Source organism: Scyliorhinus canicula, chromosome 20, assembly GCF_902713615.1.
Source record: "Scyliorhinus canicula chromosome 20, sScyCan1.1, whole genome shotgun sequence".
Classification (NCBI taxonomy): domain Eukaryota; kingdom Metazoa; phylum Chordata; class Chondrichthyes; order Carcharhiniformes; family Scyliorhinidae; genus Scyliorhinus; species Scyliorhinus canicula.
Genome location: NC_052165.1, coordinates 95954648 through 95978192, shown reverse-complemented (window position 1 = coordinate 95978192; position 23545 = coordinate 95954648). Strand labels below are relative to the sequence as shown.

The window sequence follows — 23545 nt, the reverse complement described above, 5'->3', positions numbered from 1 at the left end:
CCATCCATTTAGCTGACTACGCAGTGCCTGTCATGCTAGTAATGAAGACAGATAACACGGTTCATTTGTGCGGCGACTATAAATTGACGGTAAACTCAGCTTCCCGGCTAGACCGATATCCCATGCCCCGCATAGAAGATCTCTATGCGAAGCTCGCAGGCGGACTCTCGTTCAGTACAGAATTCGGCAAAGGGAGATGAAGAAATTGATCAAGATGGGAAGAATAGAGTACAAGAGTAAGTTTGCTCCTAACACAAAAGTGGACTGACTGCAGAGCAATTAAACTAAGGCGTTTTGAATGGCTCGCACCCTCCACTGCTGGGGAATCTGCTGTGGGGGGTTGCTACCATTGGGACCACAAAATTCCAGCAGCAGGAATGGAAGGAAAAATCCACCCAGAGAACAGGAATAAATGGGTAGTTTTCCAGGAGGTGACTAGTGAGATACCCGAGTGATCAGTGCTTGGGCTCCAGCTTTTCACAATATATATATCAATGATTTGTTGGGGGAATCAAATGTAATATTTCCAAGTTTGCTTTGGACATAAAGCTTGGTGGGAATGTGAGTGGAGAGGAGCATGTTTGAGGCTTCAAGGTGATTTGGGCAAGTTGAATGAGTGGGCAAATACGTGGCAGATGCAGTAAACATGGACAAATGTGAAATTCTCCAATTCAGATGGTGAAACAGAGTGTTACTAACATGGTGATAGATTGGGAAATGTTCAGGTACAATGGGAGCTGGATGTCCAAGTGCATCAGTCACTGAAAGTAAGCATACAGGGACAGCAAGAGGTTAGGAAGGCAAATGGTATGATGGCCTTCATTACAATAGGATTTGAGTACAAGAGGAAACATCTATACAGGTCCTTGGTGACATCACACCGGGAATATTGTGTGCAGTTTTGTCCCCTTATCTAAGAATGGCAATATTAGCTATAGTGGGAGTGTAGTGAAGTTTCACCAGACTGATTCCTGGGGTGGCAGGATTGTTTTATGAGGAGAGATTGGGTCGACTGTATTGGCTGGAATTTAGAGGAGTGAGAACGGAAATGTGTAAAGTTCTGACAGGACTGGATGCACAGATGTTATGTGCGATCGAACGGCCTCGTCTCGCCCGAATCGATGATGTGACGAGGCCGTTAAACCTCGTGAGAGGCGACATCTAATGAGATCTTGTGAAATGCCGCGATCTGGATTTCGGCCTCTGTGGAATTCTCTGCCACAGAAGGCATGAAGATCAAATCAATGAATGTACTAACAAAGGAAATAGGTACATTTTAAGACCCTAAAACCATCAGGGTATGGGGAGACAGGAGGAGATGCCATTGAGTTAGAGAATCAGCCATGATCATATTGAATGCCAGAGCAGGCTCTGAAAGATAATGGCCTACTCCTGCTCATATTTTCTATGTATCTATGTACCTGTTGCTTGCAGTAACTTTTAAACTCTTCCAGCTTTTCCATCTTTAGTTTGTCAATCGTCACCTGGAACATCTGACGGTAAGCGTTGCAGAAGGTCTCAAGCTCATTCTTCAATAGCTCGGCCAACTCATTGACGTCTGTTGTATTCTCCTCACTCCCTCTCAGATGTTTCTGAAAATCATCCATCAGGTCTTTGACTTTCCCCTCCAGGCGGGTCTGCATTGAGTGTGGACTGGTCTTCAGTCTTTCCAGATAATCCTGTGTTTCTCCGCCCTGACAGAAAACAAACACAACTATTAGATACAGAGTAAAGCTCCCTCTACACTGTCCCCATCACACACTCCCAGGACAGGTACAGCACGGGGTTAGATACAGAGTAAAGCTCCCTCTACACTGTCCCCATCAAACACTCCCAGGACAGGTACAGCACGGGGTTAGATACAGAGTAAAGCTCCCTCTGCACTGTGGTGATCACAAGTTAACCAGATGCAACACAACTGAGCGACCACTAGAGGGAGCACGGGAGAGCCATATAAATAGATCAGGACAGGAAGTGAGGACACACTACACAGCAGGCAAAGCTGGGAGCTGGGGACACAGCAGCCAGATATAGCACTGAAGGTAGCCGTACGTAGAGCTCTGAAGAATGAACGAACTCACAATAAAGCATCTTCTCCACATTTGAGACTACGAGCTTTATTAAGACACGAGGAACAACACATGGTACCAGCAGTGATTTCAGGACGCTTACTACAGGACAACTCAGTGGCAGATACAGAAAGCACAAAATGGCATGGAAATCTCCTACTGGACAAATGACTTGGGAAGACATCGCTAATTCGAGGATGTGGCATGGATACCCACCTCAGCTGGACACGACTGGCAATGTAAGAAATGTCTGGAAAAGGTTTAAACAAATGTTCGATTTTTATCTCATAGCTAATGATGTAGCAGAAGCCTCAGACAAAATTAAAATAGCAATTCTCATCGAAGGGCCTGTCAATAGGAAAGTGTATAATGGATTTAAACACTCAAAAGGTGAAGACAGGAACAGCTTACAAACGTTACTAAACAAATTTGAAGAGTACTGTGAGAAATTTGAACAGCAAGGCATGCTCACAGTCCAAACTGCACAGAGACTGAGTGATGCAAGACTTAAAAAATCACAAAAAGATCAGGAAATCGCGAATGCACAGTACAGATCAAAAAGAAGAAATAACATGAATTTTTCACAAAGCCAAAACGCTGAAATCCAGTCCAGATCGGAAAGAAAAGGTAACTTACAACTTTTAGAAAAAAAAAAACGCTGAAATCCGCGATAAAATGGCGTCGGAGCACATTTTGCAGTCTCGGGTAAGCAAAGAACTACAAATCGCGTCTGCGCATGCGCCGGAACCGGAAGTCGCGCATGCGCAGTTTAAAAAAGATCGCGGCGCCGATCGTTATGCGCATGCGCAAGCCGCGCATGCGCAGTCAAAAAAAGTCTTCATCGCGGATCGTCATGCGCATGCGCAAGCCGCGCATGCGCAATGGACACCGAACTGCACAAGGAAAGAAAGCCGATTTGCGCATGCGCAAGTCATGCCAACGCGTGACGTCATGACGTCTGAGAATCCTGACCACGCCCACTTAAAAGGGAAATGCCCGAAAATTGAAACCAAGACACTTAAAGTGGTAAAACCAAATTTTCTTGCCTCAGAACACAGAAAAACGCCTGAACTTAAACCAACAGTGAAAAACAACTTGCACAAAACCTTGGAAAAAGCTGCCTTCACCACACACAGTGAAGCGAACAAAAAGAATTCCGAAACAACAAAAGATGATTTGTTTTTCGACGATTACCTCTCAGACCTGACTGGGTCAGTCGGATATGCTTATCACAGCATCAGCGACACGGTCGCAAAGTACAACACGAACCAACTCGTGGTAGAAGAATCCAACCAGGATGATTTGGTTTTCGAAGAATACTACTCAGACACAGCTGAGTCAGTCGGATATGCTTATCACAGCATCGGCGACACGGTCGCAAAGTTCAACACGAACCAACTCGTGGTAGAAGAAGCCAACCAAGATGAAATGGCTTTCAAAGAATACTACTCAGACATGGAGGAGTTATTTGGACATGCTGATCACAGCATCAGCGACACCGTTGCAAAGCTCAACACGAATCTACTCATGGTGGATGAATCCAACACCATGGTGCCATGGCAGCTCGTCGATACATTGGATGACAGCAATACCCAAGACGAAGACGACGCCACACAGAGAGCACAGGAAGACTCCACGGAGCGAGCGATGACAGGCTCCACAGTGCGAGTGATGAAAGACGCCAACAGGGATGCAAGCAAACACTCCCGGGCGGACACCAAGCATGAACAAGACCATGAAGGTAAACCCGCTGTACCTGAGCAAGCGCAAGCAGACTATGAAAGTCTACCAAGCTCACAGGAACAAGAAGAAGACAACGTACATCTAACCACAAACACCATGCATGAACAAGACCATGAAGGTCAACCTGCCGTATCTGAGCGACCACAAGCAGACTATGAAAGTCCAACACGCTCACAGGAACAAGAAGAAAGAGCGGACTATGAAAGTCCAACACGCTCACAGGAACAAGAAGAAAAAGCAGACTATGAAAGCCAACACGCTCCAGGAACAAGAAGAAAGAAGCAGACTATGAAAGTCCAACACGCTCACAGGAACAAGAAGAAAGAGCGGACCTATGAAAGTCCAACACGCTCACAGGAACAAGAAGAAGACAATGCACCTCTGCCCACTGCATGCGAAGACAGTGACAAGGTGCTCACACTCGACGTACAGGATCACAGCGAGACTGACAGCTCTCAGCTTGTCTGTACCGAAGCACAGAGCGAAAACCAGTGACACGGTGCTCGCACTCGATGTACAGGATCACAGGGAGACTGACAGTTCTCAGCTTGTCTGTACAGAAGCACAGAGTCGGGCCACCCAACAGTCCAGAGAGACGATTGCCGACAGAAAACATGCAGATTTTGACTCCAGAAGAGGAGCACCTGGAGTCCACAGAGACAACGCCGAAAGAAACCATGCAGATTCTGACTCCAGAAGAGGAGCACCTGGAGTCCACAGAGACAATGCAACGAAAAGAAACCATGCAGATTTTGACTCCAGAAGAGGAGCACCTGGAGTCCAGTGAGATAACATCAACAGAAATCATGAAGATTTTAACTCCAGAAGCGGAGCACCAAGAGTCTAGAGAAACCACGTCAACTGAAATCATGCAGATTTGGACTCCAGAAGAGGAGCGCCGAGAGTCCACAGACACCGCGTCAAATGTAATCGAGAAGACTTTGACTCCGGAAGACGAGCACCAAGAAAGCAAAGATGCGGAATCCAATTCTCCACAACTGATTGATGTCACCTGCACCGATGCAACATCAGATCATTCGCACCACTCGCGAGACGGAATGCTCAATGACTCAAATTATCCACTCGGGACACTCATAGAGTATAACAAGAAAAACAAAAGTCAAAAGAAACACAGCAAGAACAAAAACAACATGAAGCGCGACAAGACCAACAACAATAGCAAGAAGCACAGCAGAAACGAGAACGACAACAGCAAGAAGAAAAGCAACATGAAGCGCGACAAGACAAACAACAATAGCAAAAAGCACAGCAGAAACGAGAACGACAACAGCAAGAATAAAAGCAACATGAAGCGCAACAAGACAAACAACAACGTCAGGCACAAAGATAGCGACAACGACAGAGGCAGAAACAACAAGAATGGCAACAAACACAACAAAGTCAGGAACAAAGATAGCGACAACGACAGAGACAGAAACAACAAGAATGGCAACAAACACAACAAAGTCAGGAGCAAAGATAGCGACAACAACAAAGACGGAAACGACAAAAACAGCGACAAGTACGGCAACGGAAACAACAAAAACAGGAACGACAGAAACAACAGCAATGAAACAACGACTTGTACACAATGGCACTACTTGGCACATGATGGACGATGCCACAGCACACTGCAAAACGATAACAAGACTACAAACATGTCATGGGATGACAACAAATCACACAAACTCACGTCTGCTCCAGAACAAGCAAGCACACCAGCATCCAAGGCGGATGAGACAATAAATCAACACCACAAGCACAGAAAAAAGTCCATGCCAGTCAACATCAGTGATGTGACCATGCAAACACCTCGGGATGACGCATTGGGTACTTAAGATAACAAGGAACACCAACAACATTCACAGCGGACTTGCAATATCAATATCACCACGTCATCAACAACAAAAAAAAAAAAAAAAAGCTCTGAACAAATTCATCAAGTTTGGACTCATAAATGTGTTTATTAAGTTTGGACATATAAATACATTGGCTTTGTTAACTAAGGCAATAGCATCATCACTTGTATAGATACGCATATCATAAGTTACTGTTTTGTATAATTTTCCTTAATGATGTACAGAAACTATGTAATGAGAAAGAGGGGGATGTGGTGATCGTAGATTGACCAGATACAAAAACAACAGAGCAAACACGAGCGGGAGAGCTATAAATACACTGGGACAGGATGTACAATTTTCTTTAACGATGTTCAGAAAATATGTTAAGAGAAAAAGGGGGATGTGGTGATCACAAGTTAACCAGATGCAACACAACTGAGCGACCACTAGAGGGAGCACGGGAGAGCCATATAAATAGATCAGGACAGGAAGTGAGGACACACTACACAGCAGGCAAAGCTGGGAGCTGGGGACACAGCAGCCAGATATAGCACTGAAGGTAGCCGTACGTAGAGCTCTGAAGAATGAACGAACTCACAATAAAGCATCTTCTCCACATTTGAGACTGCGAGCTTTATTAAGACACGAGGAACAACACATGCACTGTCCCCATCAAACACTCCCAGGACAGGTACAGCACGGGGTTAGATACAGAGTAAAGCTCCCTCTACACTGTCCCCATCAAACACTCCCAGGACAGGTACAGCACGGGGTTAGATACAGAGTAAAGCTCCCTCTACACTATCCCCATCAAACACTCCCAGGACAGGTACAGCACAGGGTTAGATACAGAGTAAAGCTCCCTCTGCACTGTCCCCATTAACCACTCCCAGGACAGGTACAGCACGGGGTTAGATACAGAGTAAAGCTCCCTCTACACTGTCCCCATTAACCACTCCCAGGACAGGTACAGCACGGGGTTAGATACAGAGTAAAGTTCCTCCACACTGTCCCCATCAAACACTCCCAGGACAGGCACACACAGGGTTAGATACAGAGTAAAGCTCCCGCTGTACTGTCCCCATCACACACTCTGAGGACAGGTACAGCACGGGGTTAGATACAGAGTAAAGCTCCCTCTGTACTGTCCCCATCACACACTCTGAGGACAGGTACAGCACGGGGTTAGATACAGAGTAAAGCTCCCTCTACACTGTCCCCATTAACCACTCCCAGGACAGGTATAGCACGGGGTTAGATATAGAGTAAAGCTCCCTCTACACAGCCCCATCAAACACTCCCAGGACAGGGTACAGCACGGGGTTAGATACAGAGTAAAGCTCCCTCCACACTGTCCCCATCAAACACTCCCAGGACAGGTACAGCACGGGGTTAGATACAGAGTAAAGCTCCCTCCACACTGTCCCCATCAAACACTCCCAGGACAGGTGTGGTGATCACAAGTTAACTAGTTGCAATACAACTGAGCAAACACTAGAGGGGGCATGGGAGAGCCATATAAATAGACGGGGACAGGAAGTGAGGACACACTTCACTGAGGGCAGAACTTGGAGCAACACACATACACCCACACGCCAGCTAGGAACACTGAAGGTAACCTTAGGAAACAGCTCTGAAGAGTGAACGAACTTACAATAAAGCATCTTCTCCACATTTGAGACTACGAGCTTTATTAAGACACGAGTAACAACACATGGTACCAAGGAGTGGCTTCAGACGCTTACTACAGGACAACTCAGTGGCAGATACAGAAAGCTCAAAATGGCATGGAAATCTCCTACTGGACATTTGACTTGGGAAGGCATCGCTAATTCGAGGATGTGGCTTGGATACCCAGAGCAGCTAGACCTGACTGGCAATGTAAGAGGTGTCTGGAAAAGGTTTAAACATGTTTGATTTGGATCTCGTAGCTAATGAGGTACAAGACGCCTCCGACAACATTAAAATAGCAATTCTCACCGCAGGGCCTGTAAATAGGAAAGTGTATAATGGATTTAAATACTCAAAAGATGAAGACAGAAACAGCTTACAAACGTTACTAAACAAATTTGAAGAGTACTGTGAGAAATTTGAACAGCAAGACATGCTCAGAGTCCTAAACTGCACAGAGACTGAGTGATGCAAAACTTAAAAAATCACGGAAAGAGCAAGAAATCGCGAATGAAAAGTACAGATCAAAAAGAAGAAATAACACGAATTTCTCACAAAGCCAAAATGCTGAAACCCAGTCCAGATCGGGAAGAGAAGGTAACTTACAACTTTTAGAAATCCAGTCCAGATGGGACAGAAAAATCGCTGAAATCCGCGGAAAAATGGCGTCGGAGCACATTTTGCAGTCTCCGGTAAGCAAAGAACTACAAATTGCGTCTGCGCATGCGCCGGAACCGGAAGCCGCGCATGCGCAGTTTAAAAAATATCGCGGTACCGATCGTGATGCGCATGCGCAAGCCACGCATGTGCAGTCAAAAAAAGTGTCGGTCGCGGATCGTAATGCGCATGCGCAAGCCGCGCATGCGCAATGGAAACAAAACCGCACAGTGAAGGAGGAAGGCCGATTTGCGCATGCGCAATGCATTCCTGCGCGTGACGTCATGACGTCTGAGCATCCCGACCACGCCCACTTAAAAGGGAAATGCCCGAAAATTGAAAACAAGGCACTTAAAGTGGTAAACACAAATTTTCTTGCCTCAGAACACAGAAAAACGCCTGAACTTAAACTAACAGTTAAAAACAACTTGCACAACACCCTGAAAAAAGCAGTCTGCACCACCCAAAGTGAAGAGAACAAAAAGAATTCCGAAACAACAAAAGATGATTTGGTTTTCAAAGAATACTACTCAGACACAGCTGAGTCAGTCGGATATGCTTCTCACAGCATCAGCGACACGGTCGCAAAGTTCAACACGAATCAACTCGTGGTAGAAGAATCCAACCAGGATGATTTGGTTTTCGGAGAATACTACTCAGACACAGCTGAGTCAGTCGGATATGCTTATCACAGCATCAGCAACACGGTCGCAAAGTTCAACACAAATCAACTCGTGGTAGAAGAAGCCAACGAAGATGAAATGGGTTTCAAAGAATACTACTCAGACATGGAGGAGTTATTTGGACATGCTGATCACAGCATCAGCGACACCGTTGCAAAGCTCAACACGAATCTACTCATGGTGGATGAATCCAACACCATGGTGCCATGGCAGCTCGTCGATACATTGGATGACAGCAATACCCTAGACGAAGACGACGCCACACAGAGAGCACAGGAAGACTCCACAGAGCGAGCGATGACAGGCTCCACAGTGCGAGTAATGAAAGACTCCAAAAGGGATGCAAGCAAACACTCCCTGGCGAACACCATGCATGAACAAGACCATGAAGGTAAACCCGCTGTATCTGAGCAACCGCAAGCAGACTATGACAGTCTACCAAGCTCACAGGAACAAGAAGAAGACAACGTACATCTAACCACTGACACCATGCATGAACAAGACCATGCAGGTAAACCCGCCGTATCTGAGCAACCGCAAGCAGACTATGAAAGTCTAACAAGCTCACATGAACAAGAAGAAGACAATGCACCTCTACCCACTGCATGCGAAGACAGTGACAAGGTGATCACACTCGACGTACAGGATCACAGCGAGACTGACAGCTCTCAGCTTGTCTGTACAGAAGCACAGAGTCGGGCCACCCAACAGTCCAGAGAGACGATGCCGAAAGAAAACATGCAGATTTTGACTCCAGAAGAGGAGCACCTGGAGTCCAGTGAGACAACATCAACAGAAATCATGAAGATTTCAACTCCAGAAGCGGAGCACCAAGAGTCTAGAGAGACCACGTCAAGTGAAATCATGCAGATTTGGACTCCAGAACAGGAGCGCCAAGAGTCCGGAGACACCACGTCAACTGAAATCATGCAGATTTGGACTCCAGAAGAGGAGCGCCAGAGGTCCACAGACACCACGTCAATTGTAATCATGGAGGTTTTGACTCCAGAAGAGGAGCGCCAAGAATCCAGAGACACCGCGTCAAATGGAATCGAGAAGAATTTGACTCCGGAAGAGGAGCACCAAGAAAGCAAAGATGAGGAATCCAATTCTCCACAAATGATTGATGTCACCTGCACCGATGCAACATCAGATCATTCGCACCACTCTCGAGACGAAATGCTCAATGACTCAAATTATCCACTCGGGACACAAATAGAGTATAACAAGAAAAACAACAGTCAAAAGAAGCACAGCAGAAACGGGACAAACAACAGCAAGAACAAAAGCAACATGAAGCGCGACAAGATCAACAAGAATAGCAAGAAGCACAGCAGAAACGAGAACGACAACCGAAAGAACAAAAGCAACATGAAGCGCGACAAGACAAACAACAAAGTCAGGAACAAAGATAGCGACAACACCAAAGACAGAAACGACAAAAACAGCAACACGAACGGCAACGAAAACAACAAAGTCAGGAACAACGACAGTGCCAACACCAAAGACAGAAACGACAAAAACAGCAACAAGTACGGCAACGAAAACAACAAAAACAGGAACGACAGAAACAACAGCAATGAAACAACGACTTGTACACAATGGTACTACTCGGCACATGAAGGACAATGCCACAGCTCACTGCAAAACGATGACAAGACTACAAACATGTCATGGGATGACAACGAATCGCACAAACTCACGTCTGCTCCAGAACGAGCAAGCACACCAGCATCCAAGGCGGATGAGACAATAAATCAACACCACAAGCACAGAAAAAAAAAGTCCATGCCAGTCAACATCAGTGAGGTGACCATGCAAACACCTCGGGATGATGCAGTGGGTACTTAAAACAATAAGGAACACCAACAACATTCACAGCGGACTTGCAATATCAATATCACCACGTCATCAACAACAAAAAAAAAGCTCTGAACAAATTCATCAAGTTTGGACTCATAAATGTTTTTATTAAGATTGGACATATAACTACATTGGCTTTGTACAATATGCAATAGCACCATCACCTGCATAGATACGCATATCATAAGTAACTGTTTTCTATCATTTTCTTTAACGATGTACAGCAAATATGTAAAGAGAAAAAGGGGGATGTGGTAATCGTAGATTTACTAGATACAAAAACAACTGAGCAAACACCAGAGGGAGAGCTATAAATACACCGGGACAGGATGTACAATTTTCTTTAACGATGTACAGAAAATATGGAAAGAGAAAAAGGGGGATGTGGTGATCACAAGTTAACTAGATGCAATACAACTGAGCAAACACTAGAGGGGGCATGGTAGAGCCATATAAATAGACGGGGACAGGAAGTGAGGGGACACTTCACTGAGGGCAGAACTTGGAGCAACACAGATACACCCACACGCCAGCTAGGAACACTGAAGGTAACCTTAGGAAACAGCTCTGAAGAGTGAACGAACTTACAATAAAGCATCTTCTCCACATTTGAGACTACGAGCTTTATTAAGACACGAGTAACAACACAACAGGTACAGCACAGGGTTAGATACAGAGTAAAGCTCCATCTACACTGTCCCCATCAATCACTCCCAGGACAGGTACAGCACGGGTTTAGATACAGAGTAAAGCTCCCTCTACACTGTCCCCATCAAACACTCCCAGGACAGGTACAGCACGGGTTTAGATACAGAGTAAAGCTCCCTCTACACAGCCCCATCAAACACTCCCAGGACAGGTACAGCACGGGTTCAGATACAGAGTAAAGCTCCCTCTACACTGTCCCCATCAACCACTCCCAGGACAGGTACAGCACGGGGTTAGATACAGAGTAAAGCTCCCTCTACACTGTCCCCATCAAACACTCCCAGGACAGGTACAGCACGGGGTTAGATACAGAGTAAAGCTCCCTCTACACTGTCCCCATTCAACCACTCCCAGGACAGGGTACAGCACTGGGTTAGATACAGAGTAAAGCTCCCTACTACACTGTCCCCATCAAACACTCCCAGGACAGGTACAGCACGGGGTTAGATACAGAGTAAAGCTCCCTCTACACTGTCCCCATCAAACACTCCCAGGACAGGGTACAGCACTGGGTTAGATACAGAGTAAAGCTCCCTACACACTGTCCCCTATCAAACACTCCCAGGACAGGTACAGCACGGGGTTAGATACAGAGTAAAGCTCCCTCTACACTGTCCCCATCAAACACTCCCAGGACAGATACAGCACAGGGTTAGATACAGAGTAAAGCTCCCTCTGCACTGACCCCATCAAACACTCCCAGGACAGGTACAGCACGGGGTTAGATACAGAGTAACGCTCCATCTACACTGTCCCCATCAAACACTCCCAGGGCAGGTACAGCACGGGGTTAGATACAGAGTTAAGCTCCCTCTACACTTTCCCCACCAAACCATTCCAGGACAGGTACAGCATGCGGTTAGATACAGAGTAAAGCTCCCTCTACACTGTCCCACATGAAACACTCCCAGGACAAGTACAGCTCGGGGTTAGATACAGAGAAACGTTCCCTCTACAGTGTCCCCAGCAACCACTCCCAGGACAGGTACAGCTTGGGGTTAGATACAGAGTAAAGCTCCCTCTGCACTGTCCACATCAAACATTCCCAGGACAGACACAGCACGGGGTTAGATACAGAGTAAAGCTCCCTCTGCACTGTCCCCATCAAACACTCCCAGAACAGGTACAGCGCGGGGTTAGATACAGAGTAAAGCTGCCTCCACACTGTCCCCATCAAACACTCCCTGGACTGGTACAGCACGGGGTTACGTACAGAGAAAAGCTCCCTCTACACTGTCCCCATCAAACACTCCCAGGACAGGACAGAATGGGGTTAGATACAGAGTAAAGCTCCCTCTACACTTCCCCACCAAACCTTCCCAGGACAGGCACAGCACGGGGTTAGATACAGAGTAGAGCTCCCTCTCTTCCCATCACACACTCCCAGGACCGGTACAGCACGGGGTTAGATACAGAGTAAAGTTCTCTCTACACTGTCCCCATCAAACATTCCGAGGACAGGTACAGCACGGGGTTAGATACAGAGTAAAGCTCTCTCTACACTGTCCCCATCAAACATTCCGAGGACAGGTACAGCACGGTGTTAGATACAGAGTAAAGCTCCCTCTGTACTGGCCCCATCAAACACTCCCAGGACAGGTACAGCACGGGGTTAGATACGAGAAAAGCTCCCTCTACACTGTCCCCATCAAACACTCCCAGGACAGATACAGCACGGGGTTAGATACAGAGTAAAGCTCCCTCTACACTGTCCCCATCAAACACTCCCAGGACAGGTGCAGCATGGGGTTAGATAGAGAGTAAAGCTCCTTCTACACTGTCCCCATCAAACACTCCCAGAACAGGAACAGGACAGGGTTAGATACAGAGTAAAGCTGCCTCCACACTGTCCCCATCAAACACTCCCAGGACACGTACAGCACGGGGTTAAATACAGAGTAAAGTTCTCTCTACACTGTCCCCATCAAACATTCCGAGGACAGGTACAGCACGGTGTTAGATACAGAGTAAAGCTCCCTCTGTACTGGCCCCATCAAACACTCCCAGGACAGATACAGCACGGGGTTAGATACAGAGTACAGCTCCCTCTACACTGTCCCCATCAAACACTCCCAGGACAGGTACAGCACGGGGTTAGATACAGAGTATAGCTCCCTCTGCACTGTCCCCATCAAACACTCCCAGGACAGGTACAGCACGGGGTTAGATACAGAGTAACGCTCCATCTACACTGTCCAGATCAAACACTCCCAGGACAAGTACAGCTCGGGGTTAGATACAGAGAAAAGTTCCCTCTACACTGTCCCCAGCAACCACTCCCAGGACAGGTACAGCTTGGGGTTAGATACAGAGTAAAGCTCCCTCTACACTGTCCCCATCAAACACTCCCAGGACAGGTACAGCACGCGGTTAGATACAGAGTAAAGCTCCCTCTACACTGTCCCCATCAAACCCTTCCAGGACAGGTACAGCGCGGGGTTAGATACAGAGTAAAAACAAGTCTACACTGTCCGCATCAAACACTCCCAGTGTAGAAGTGGATTTCATTTGGAACTTCGCTGATAGGGTTAATATAACAGTTCTGAAAAGCTCTGTGAAAGAGATGTCAACAGGTCAAGGGATGAAATAAAGGGAGCGTGTTCTGACCGGCATCTGTGAAAGCAGAAATGTCAGAAGGTCATGGGATGGAAAAAGGGGAGTGCGGCTTTAGTACCATTTAATGTTCTGACCCGCATCTGTGAAAGCAGAGAGGTCAAAAAGTCAAAGAATGGAATGAATGGGAAGCGTTACTTTATTGCGGAGATAGCGCAATTAAGCTCGTTTGACCAGTTGAAACAAATAAACATTGAAATGTAAAAGGAATCGGCTTTGGAGTAAGTTGGGTCAGATGGCCATGGGATAAGAAAAACCTTTGTAACAGAATTAATAGTGACTTGTGCTAATGATTATGTCAAAAATAACCTCCCGACCTCGAAGAATAATTCCATATATGTACATGTTCTGGATCCTTGCCAAATCATAGGTGTATCTAGGAATTTAAGGGGACCACCCCTAAGCTGTAAAATGTATAAAAATACAGTCCTTATTCTGGGATTTTGGCACTTCTCGAAGGTGGTTACCCGACTGCTTAGGGATTTGTCCCGGCCGTGAATAAACGAATATTCGTTACTGACGTGTTCGAGTGTTTTACTTCTGGACTGACGATCAGATACGTGAAAGCGCAATTCACATTTGGTGGCCCGTACGGGGATCTCCAGAGGGGTCTGCGCAACTAACCGGCGTAATCGACTGAGCTCGTTCAAAGTAGAGGACGAATTTGGCCCCCAACGTGAGTAAAAATTTCTTTTCCACCTTGGTATTCGCCTACTACCAGTTTGATCGTTGCTCAGCCTTGCCGTTGGTTTGTCGAGAAGCCTCTGCGAGATCCAGGTCAGTCCAGCGAACCCGTTTTAAAGAGGGTAAGTGAGTGAACCCTGCGGTTATCGTCTCTAGGGGCAGCCTGAGACTGCCGCCGTGATTCCAGGCAGTGTTCGCTGGAGTTACGGGCGGGGTTGTCAGGACTGCTAGGGGCAGCCTGAGACTGCCGCCGTGATTCCAGGCAGTGTTCGCTGGAGTTACGGGCGGGGTTGTCAGGACTGCTAGGGGCAGCCTGGGACTGCCGCCGTGATTCCAGGCAGCGTTCGCTGGAGTTACGGGCGGGGTTGTCAGGACTGCTAGGGGCAGCCTGAGACTGCCGCCGTGATTCCAGGCAGTGTTCGCTGGAGTTACGGGCGGGGTTCTCAGGACTGCTAGGGGCAGCCTGGGACTGCCGCCGTGATTCCAGGCAGCGTTCGCTGGAGTTACGGGCGGGGTTCTCAGGACTGCTAGGGGACGATTCCGGGCTGTGGGCTCCGGACGGGACTGCCGCCGTGATTCCAGGCAGCGTTCTCTGGAATTTACGGGCGGGGTTCTCGGAGCCTATCCCCCGGTATAACCCATACCTTCACCGAAGAATTTTACCTACTTACCCCTTAATAGCATTGGTGTCCTGGGTCCGGCGTTATTAAGGAAGTGAAGTAAGCTAATAACCACTTAAAATCTGGTCTTCTTGAGTTGTATTAGCTGTTTAAACTCGGCTGCTTTCCTTGTCTTTCTCCAGCCGGCTGCGTCTCTCTCTCCCTCCATGGGAATGAGTTGGGCCAGATGGCCATGGGATAAGAAAAACCTTTGTAACAGAATGTAGCCATGCTGGCCACGCAAAATGGACACTGAGCCAAACTAAAATGGAAGACTGCTGGGAAACAGACAGTTTAGCCAGAACAGCAGTCTGCAAAGAGCAGTTTGCATTCTGCAGCAGCAGAAACCAGTTTGGGCTCAGGTGAAAAGACCTTAGCTAGGTGCAAATGGCAAAACGCTTTGCATGCTAATGAGGCAATCAGACCTGAACACCCACACAATAGATACATTTGGTTCTGAATGGACACATTCTAATCAAGACCCAGACATCGAGGCACCAGAAACCTCCAAACAAAAGGACATAAGAAACGCCCCCTCCATCACGGAGACCCCCTCGCATTGGGGAATTAATCCAGTATCGATAAGAAATTGATCCAATAGGTAGAGCCCGCCCGAGAAGAGGGAAGGACAACGGAACCCCTATAAAAGATAGGGACCTCGTGTTGTCCGGTCTGTTAAACCCGTGCTCCGGCTCTGACTGACATCTCGCATCCTGACTCCAGCCGTTGAGCACCAGCCGCCGAAAACCGTAAGTTCAACGCTCGCTACGCGATCCAAGCCCACTAGACTCCCAAGTACCAGAACGCTTGCTGAAGGCTGCAGTGCCAGACCAGGACGAAGGCCTCGTTCTCTGACCTTGCCTGTTCCTGTTAGATAAGTATTCTGTTTGCTTAAGTTTAGTTATAGCTTAGTCTCTTAGTGTGTGCATGAGTATTTATTATAACTGTATAATAAATATTGATCGTTTGAACTTTACTAATCGGTGTATCGTCTTTATTACTTTGAACTTGACCTTGGAATACTTGTGACGTTGCCTATACGGCAACTGGCGACTCCAGAGCTAAATAATTACATAGAACAGAGCCTAGTAGTGTTAAGCACACGTCGAACTCGGAGGCGTGTTAATACACTCCAATAAACGCGTTTTACGCCCATAGTAAAACGTGCAACACAGAATTAATAGTGACTTGTGCTAATGATTATGTCAAAAATAACCTCCCGACCTCGAAGAATAATTCCATATATGTACATGTTCTGGATCCTTGCCAAATCATAGGTGTATCTGGGAATTTAAGGGGACCACCCCTAAGCTGTAAAATGTATAAAAATACAGTCCTTATTCTGGGATTTTGGCACTTCTCGAAGGTGGTTACCCGACTGCTTAGAGATTTGCCCCGGCCGTGAATAAACGAATATTCGTTACTGACGTGTTCGAGTGTTTTACTTCTGGACTGACGATCAGATACGTGAAAGCGCAATTCACACCAGGACAGGTACAGCACGGGGTTAGATACAGAGTAAAGCTCCCTCTACACTGTCCCCATCAAACACTCCCAGGACAGGTACAGCACAGGGTTAGATACAGAGAAAAGCTCCCTCTACACAGCCCCATCAAACACTCCCAGGACAGGGACAGCACGGGGTTAGATACAGAGTAAAGCTCCCTCTACACTGTTCCCATCAAACACTCCCAGGACAGGTACAGCACAGGGTTAGATACAGAGTAAAACTCCCTCCACACTGTCCCCATCAAACACTCCCAGGACAGGTACAGCACGGGGTTAGATACAGAGTAAAGCTCCCTCGACACTGTTCCCATCAAACACTCCCAGAACAGGAACAGGACAGGGTTAGATACAGAGTAAAGCTCCCTCTACATTTCCCCACTAAACCCTCCCAGGACAGACACAGAACGGGGTTAGATACAGAGTAAAGCTCCCTCTACACTGCCCCATCAAACACTCCCAGGACAGGTACAGCACGGGGTGAGATACAGAGTAAAGCTCCCTCTACACTGTCCCCATCAAACACTCCCAGGACACGTACAGCACGGGGTTAGATACAGAGCAACGCTCCATCTACACTGTCCCCATCAAACACTCCCAGGACAGGTACAGCACGGGGTTAGATACAGAGTAAAGCTCCCTCTACACTGTCCCCATCAAACACTCCCAGGACAATTACAGCACGGGGTTAGAAACAGAGTATAGCTCCCTCTGCACTGTCCCCATCAAACACTCCCAGGGCAGGTAGAGCACAGGGTTAGATACAGAGTAAAGCTCCCTCCACACTGTCCCCATCAAACACTCCCAGGACAGGCACAGCACGGGGTTAGATACAGAGTAAAGCTCCCTCTACACTGTCCTCATCAAACACTCCCAGGACAGGTACAGCACGGGGTTAGATACAGAGTAAAGCTCCCTCTACACTGTCCCCATCAAACACTCCCAGCACAGGTAAAGCATGGGGTTAGATACAGAGTAAAGCTCCCTCTGCACTGTCCCCATCAAACACTCCCAGGACACGTACAGCACGGGGTTAGATACAGAGTAAAGCTCCCTCTACACTGTCCACATCAAACACTCCCAGGACAGGTACAGCACAGGGTTAGATACAGAGCAACGCTCCATCTACACTGTCCCCATCAAACACTCCCAGGACAGATACAGCACAGGGTTAGATACAGAGTAAAGCTCCCTCTACACTGTCCCCATCAATCACTCCCAGGGCAGGTACAGCACGGGATTAGATACACAGTAAAGCTCCCTCTACACTTTCCCCACCAAACCCTTCCAGGACAGGTACAGCACGGGGTTAGAAACAGAGTAAAGCTCCCTCTACACTGTCCCCATCAAACACTCCCAGGACAGGTACAGCACGGGGTTAGATACAGAGTAAAGCTCCCTCTCCTCTCTTCCCATCACACACTCCCAGGACAGGTACAGCACGGGGTTAGATACAGAGTAAAGCTCCCTCTACACTATCCCCATCAAACACTCCCAGGACAGGTACAGCACGGGGTTAGATACAGAGTAACGCTCCATCTACACTGTCCCCATCAAACACTCCCAGGACAGATACAGCACAGGGTTAGATACAGAGTAAAGCTCCCTCTACACTGTCCCCATCAAACACTCCCAGGGCAGGTACAGCACGGGATTAGATACAGAGTAAAGCTCCCTCTACACTGAACGGTTAGATACAGAGTAAAGCTTACTCTACACTATCCCCATCAAACACTCCCAGGACAGGTACAGCACGGTGTTAGATACAGAGTAAAACCACGTCTTCACTGTCCCCATCAAACATTCCGAGGACAGGTACAGCACGGGGTTAGATACAGAGTAAAGCTCCCTCTACACTGTCCCCATCAAACACTCACAGGACAATTACAGCACGGGGTTAGAAACAGAGTAAAGCTCCCTCTGCACTGTCCCCATCAAACACTCTCAGGGCAGGTACAGCACAGGGTTAGATACAGAGTAAAGCTCCCTCCACACTGACCCCATCAAACACTCCCAGGACAGGCACAGCACGGGGTTAGATACAGAGCAACGCTCCATCTACACTGTCCCCATCAAACACTCCCAGGACAGGTACAGCACGGGGTTAGATACAGAGTAAAGCTCCCTCTGCACTGTCCCCATCAAACACTCCCAGGACAATTACAGCACGGGGTTAGAAACAGAGTAAAGCTCCCTCCACACTGTCCCCATCAAACACTCCCAGGACAGGTACAGCACGGGGTTAGATACAGAGTAAAGCTCCCTCTACACTGTCCCCATCAAACACTTCCAGGACAGGTACAGCACGGGGTAAGATACAGAGTAAAGCTCCCTCTACACTGTCTCCATCAAACACTCCCAGGACAGATACAGCACGGGGTTAGATACAGAGCAAAGATCGCAGGGAAATACACAAAACTATTGGTTAATTAATTTATGTTGGGAGTCTGGGTCCTTTGAGGCTGGAATTGACCACGCACCAGCCCAGGCTGTCAACAAAGAACAAAACAGGCCCTTCGGCCCTCCAAGCCTGCGCCGACCATGGTACCTGTCGAAAGTAAAACCATGTGCACTTACGGAGTCCGATTCCTTCCATTCCCAGCCTATTCATATATTTGTCTAGATGCCCCTTAAATGCCGCTATCGTACCTGCTCCCACCACCTCCCCAGGCAGCGCATTCCACATTGTTACCACCCTCTGTGTAAAAAATACTTGCCTCGTACATCTGTTCTAAACTTTTCCCCACGGACTTTAAACCTATGTCCCCCTCGGGCAGCACGGTAGCACAGTAGTTAGCACTGTGGCTTCACTGCGCCAGGGTCCCAGGTTCGATTTCCTGCTGGGGCACTGTCAGTGCGGAGTCTGCACGTCCTCCCCGTGTCTGCGTAGGTTTCCTCTGGGTGCTCCGGTTTCCTCCCACTAGTCCCAAAAAGATGTGCTGTTAGATAATTTGGACATTTTGAATTCTCCCTCTGTGTACCCGAATAGGCGCTGGAATGTGGCGACTAGGGATTTTCACAGTAACTTCAATGCAATGTAAGCCTACTTGTGACAATAAAGATTATTATTATCAGTAGTAGTAGTAGTACTTAACTCTCCTACCCTTGGAAAGCGCATCTGACTATCCACTCTGTCCATGCCACTCATAATCCTGTAGACCTTTATCAGGCCCAAAGATGTGCAGGTTGGGTGGATTGGCCATGATAAATTGCCCTTAGTGTCCAAAATTCTATGATTAACCTAGGACAAAAGTTCGGCACAACATCGTGGGCCGAAGGGCCTGTTCTGTGCTGTATCTCTCTATAGGTCACCTCTCCATCGTTCCAGTGAGAACAGACCGAGTTTATCTAACCTCTCCTCATAGCTAATGACCTCTATACCAGCCAACATCCTAGTAAACCGTTCCTGTACCCTCTCCAAAGCATCCATGTCCATCTGGTCGTGTGGTGACCAGAATTGTGCCCAATATTCCAAATAAAGCCTAACTGAGGTCCTATACAGCTGCAACATGACTTACAATTTTTATATTCAATGCCCCGACTGACGAAGGCCAGCATGCTATATGCCTTCTTAACCACCTTATCCACATGTTCGGTAATCAGTGGGCATGCATGCCCAGATCTCCCTGTCTGTCAGTAATCGCAAGAGTTCTACTATTTACTGCGTAATTCCTACATGCATTGGACCTTCCAAAGTGCATTACCTCACACTTGTCTGGATTAAACTCCATCTGCCATTTCTCCGTGTAAGACTCCAACCAGTTTATATCCTGCTGTATCCTCTGACAATCCTCTTCATTATCCACAACTCCACCAATTTTTGCGTCGTCTGCGAACTTACTAATCAGAGCAGTTGCATTCTAAATCATTTATATGCACCATGTATAAAGATACCTGATCCCTGTGGAATGCCGCTAGTCACAGTCTTCTATTCAGAAAAGCACTCTTCTACTTCTACCCTCTGTCTTCTGTGCCCAAGCCAGTTCTGTATCCAACATGCCAGATCTCCTCTGATCCCATGTAACTTCACATTTTGTATCAGTCTACCACGAGGTAACTTGTCAAAGGATTTATTGAAGTCCATGTATACAACATCTACTGCCTTTCCTTCATCTATCATCTTTGACACTTCCTCGAAAAACTCGATCAAATTATTGAGGCACGACTTCCCCTTCACAAAACCATGCTGCCCATCACTAATAAGTCCATTTGTCGTAACACACCGGACATAAAAACGCAGATGTGGGTCCGTGCAGGAGTTGTGTCATATGGTTATTCAAGTAATAAAGACTTTTGTTGCTTTCATCAACGCTTCTTGTGGTTGCTACGTCAAAACGCAACACTGGCGATAAGGATGAATCAGAGCTGCCGACAGCGTCATCGTCTCAGAAATTGACCGAGAGACCACCTAACAAATAGCAGACATACCAAGCTTTTGATGCAGGTACGGACTACTGTTCCTTTTATGTGGAGCGGATGGAACAGTTTTTTTGCACCAATGCCATCATTGGGGACGAGCGGCAGATGGTAGTCCTCCTCACGGCTTGTGGGGCAGTTACATATAACATAATCAAGGGCCTGATGGACCCGCCACACCGAACACACACTCGTTCGCGAACTTGGCCACATAGGTGGGTGAATAATTCAGCCCCTGTCTTGTGAAAAGATAGCAACCCAAATGGAGTGGCCAAAAGAGAAGTGGACATTTTCACTGCAGAGTAGGCTGACGGGCGGGCACAAGGAAGTGTATGCCGCCTTGCCAGAGCAGGTGCCTAGGGATTATGTCACAGTAAAAATTGCTGTTTGGATGTATATGAATTGGTTCCCAAAGTATATAGGCAAAATCTTTGGAATTTGAGGAGACAGGTGCATGCCCTTGGGCGAGCCCCCTTCCATTCGAAGGCGCTACCCGTACCCCTACCATGCCTTGGACGGGGCGCCATAAGGGCTCACGCCAGTGGCCGTCAGATGTTCCTTCCCGAGGAGAGCCTTCTCCAGAGCCCATAGATGTGGAGCGTGCTCAGGCACTGACCCCGGGACAGACACCGGTCATGGCCACGTCAGAGGCCTCTACCTTCCTCCCTGTTGAACCCGAGGATAATGCACCCGCGGATGAGGGGATGGAGGACGATGATTGCCTGCATCTGCATTGCCTGGCAGCCGCCCGCCCCCCCCCCCCCCCCCCCCGCCCCCCATTAAGGTGATGATACTGGTAAATGGTCACCCGCTTGAATTGGAGTTGGACACAGGCGCAGTGGTCTCTGGGGTTGTCACCTGTACGGGGGAACCATTAAGACATTGCTGAGACTACGGTGACCCCTGTCGCTTATGGCCGCCAGTCGGGGCACGTCCCATTCATCGTGGTGCAAGGCCACGGACCCAGCCTGTTGGGTCAGGACTGGTTATGCCATTTCCATCTGCAGTGGCAGGACATTCTTCAAATGGCTTCTGGTGGTTTGACTGAGGTGCTAGGAAGATACCCAGAAGTATTCCAGCCCAGTTTGGGGAAGGGGCCGTAGCCCGTATTCAGGTTGACCCGGAAGAAACGCCATGATATTTCCAGGAGCACCCAGATCCTTATGCTTTGATCGAGAAAATGAAAGCAGAACTCACTCGTTTGGAGTCCCTGGGTATTATCAGGCCCATCCATTTAGCTGACTACGCAGTGCCTGTCATGCTAGTAATGAAGACAGATAACATGGTTCATTTGTGCGGCGACTATAAATTGACGGTAAACTCAGCTTCCCGGCTAGACCGATATCCCATGCCCCACATAGAAGATCTCTATGCGAAGCTCGCAGGCGGACTCTCGTTCAGTACAGAATTCGGCAAAGGGAGATGAAAAATTGATCAAGATGGGAAGAATAGAGTACAAGAGTAAGTTTGCTCCTAACACAAAAGTGGACTGACTGCAGAGCAAATAAACTAAGGCGTTTTGAATGGCTCGCACCATCCACTGCTGGGGAATCTGCTGTGGGGGGTTGCTACCATTGGGACCACAAAATTCCGGCAGCAGGAATGGAAGGAAAAATCCACCCAGAGAATAGGAATAAATGGGTCGTTTTCCAGGAGGTGACTAGTGAGATACCCGAGTGATCAGTGCTTGGGCTCCAGCTTTTCACAATATATATATCAATGATTTGTTGGGGGAATCAAATGTAATATTTCCAAGTTTGCTTTGGACACAAAGCTTGGTGGGAATGTGAGTGGAGAGGAGCATGTTTGAGGCTTCAAGGTGATTTGGGCAAGTTGAATGAGTGGGCAAATACGTGGCAGATGCAGTAAACATGGACAAATGTGAAATTCTCCAATTCAGATGGTGAAACAGAGTGTTACTGACATGGTGATAGATTGGGAAATGTTCAGGTACAATGGGAGCTGGATGTCCAAGTGCATCAGTCACTGAAAGTAAGCATACAGGGACAGCAAGAGGTTAGGAAGGCAAATGGTATGATGGCCTTCATTACAATAGGATTTGAGTACAAGAGGAAACATCTATACAGGTCTTTGGTGACATCACACCGGGAATATTGTGTGCAGTTTTGTCCCCTTATCTAAGAATGGCAATATTAGCTATAGTGGGAGTGTAGTGAAGTTTCACCAGACTGATTCCTGGGGTGGCAGGATTGTTTTATGAGGAGAGATTGGGTCGACTGTATTGGCTGGAATTTAGAGGAGTGAGAACGGAAATGTGTAAAATTCTGACAGGACTGGATGCACAGATGTTATGTGTGATCGAACGGCCTCGTCTCGCCCGAATCGATGATGTGACGAGGCCGTTAAACATCGTGAGAGGCGACATCTAATGAGATCTTGTGAAATGCCGCGATCTGGATTTCGGCCTCACT

The 23545-nt window shown here is 47.6% G+C and overlaps 1 protein-coding gene across 1 annotated transcript in view; it reads right to left on the bottom strand.

The window, feature by feature from the left end:
• The window catches only part of LOC119954817 (sporulation-specific protein 15-like), a 522687-nt gene that overhangs the window by 9035 nt on the left and 490107 nt on the right, over positions 1 to 23545 (bottom strand). Inside the window, exon 19 of the mRNA XM_038780358.1 lies at positions 1422 to 1694. Within this exon, the coding sequence (XP_038636286.1) occupies positions 1422 to 1694 (273 nt within the window). The remainder of the gene's footprint in view (positions 1 to 1421; positions 1695 to 23545) is intronic.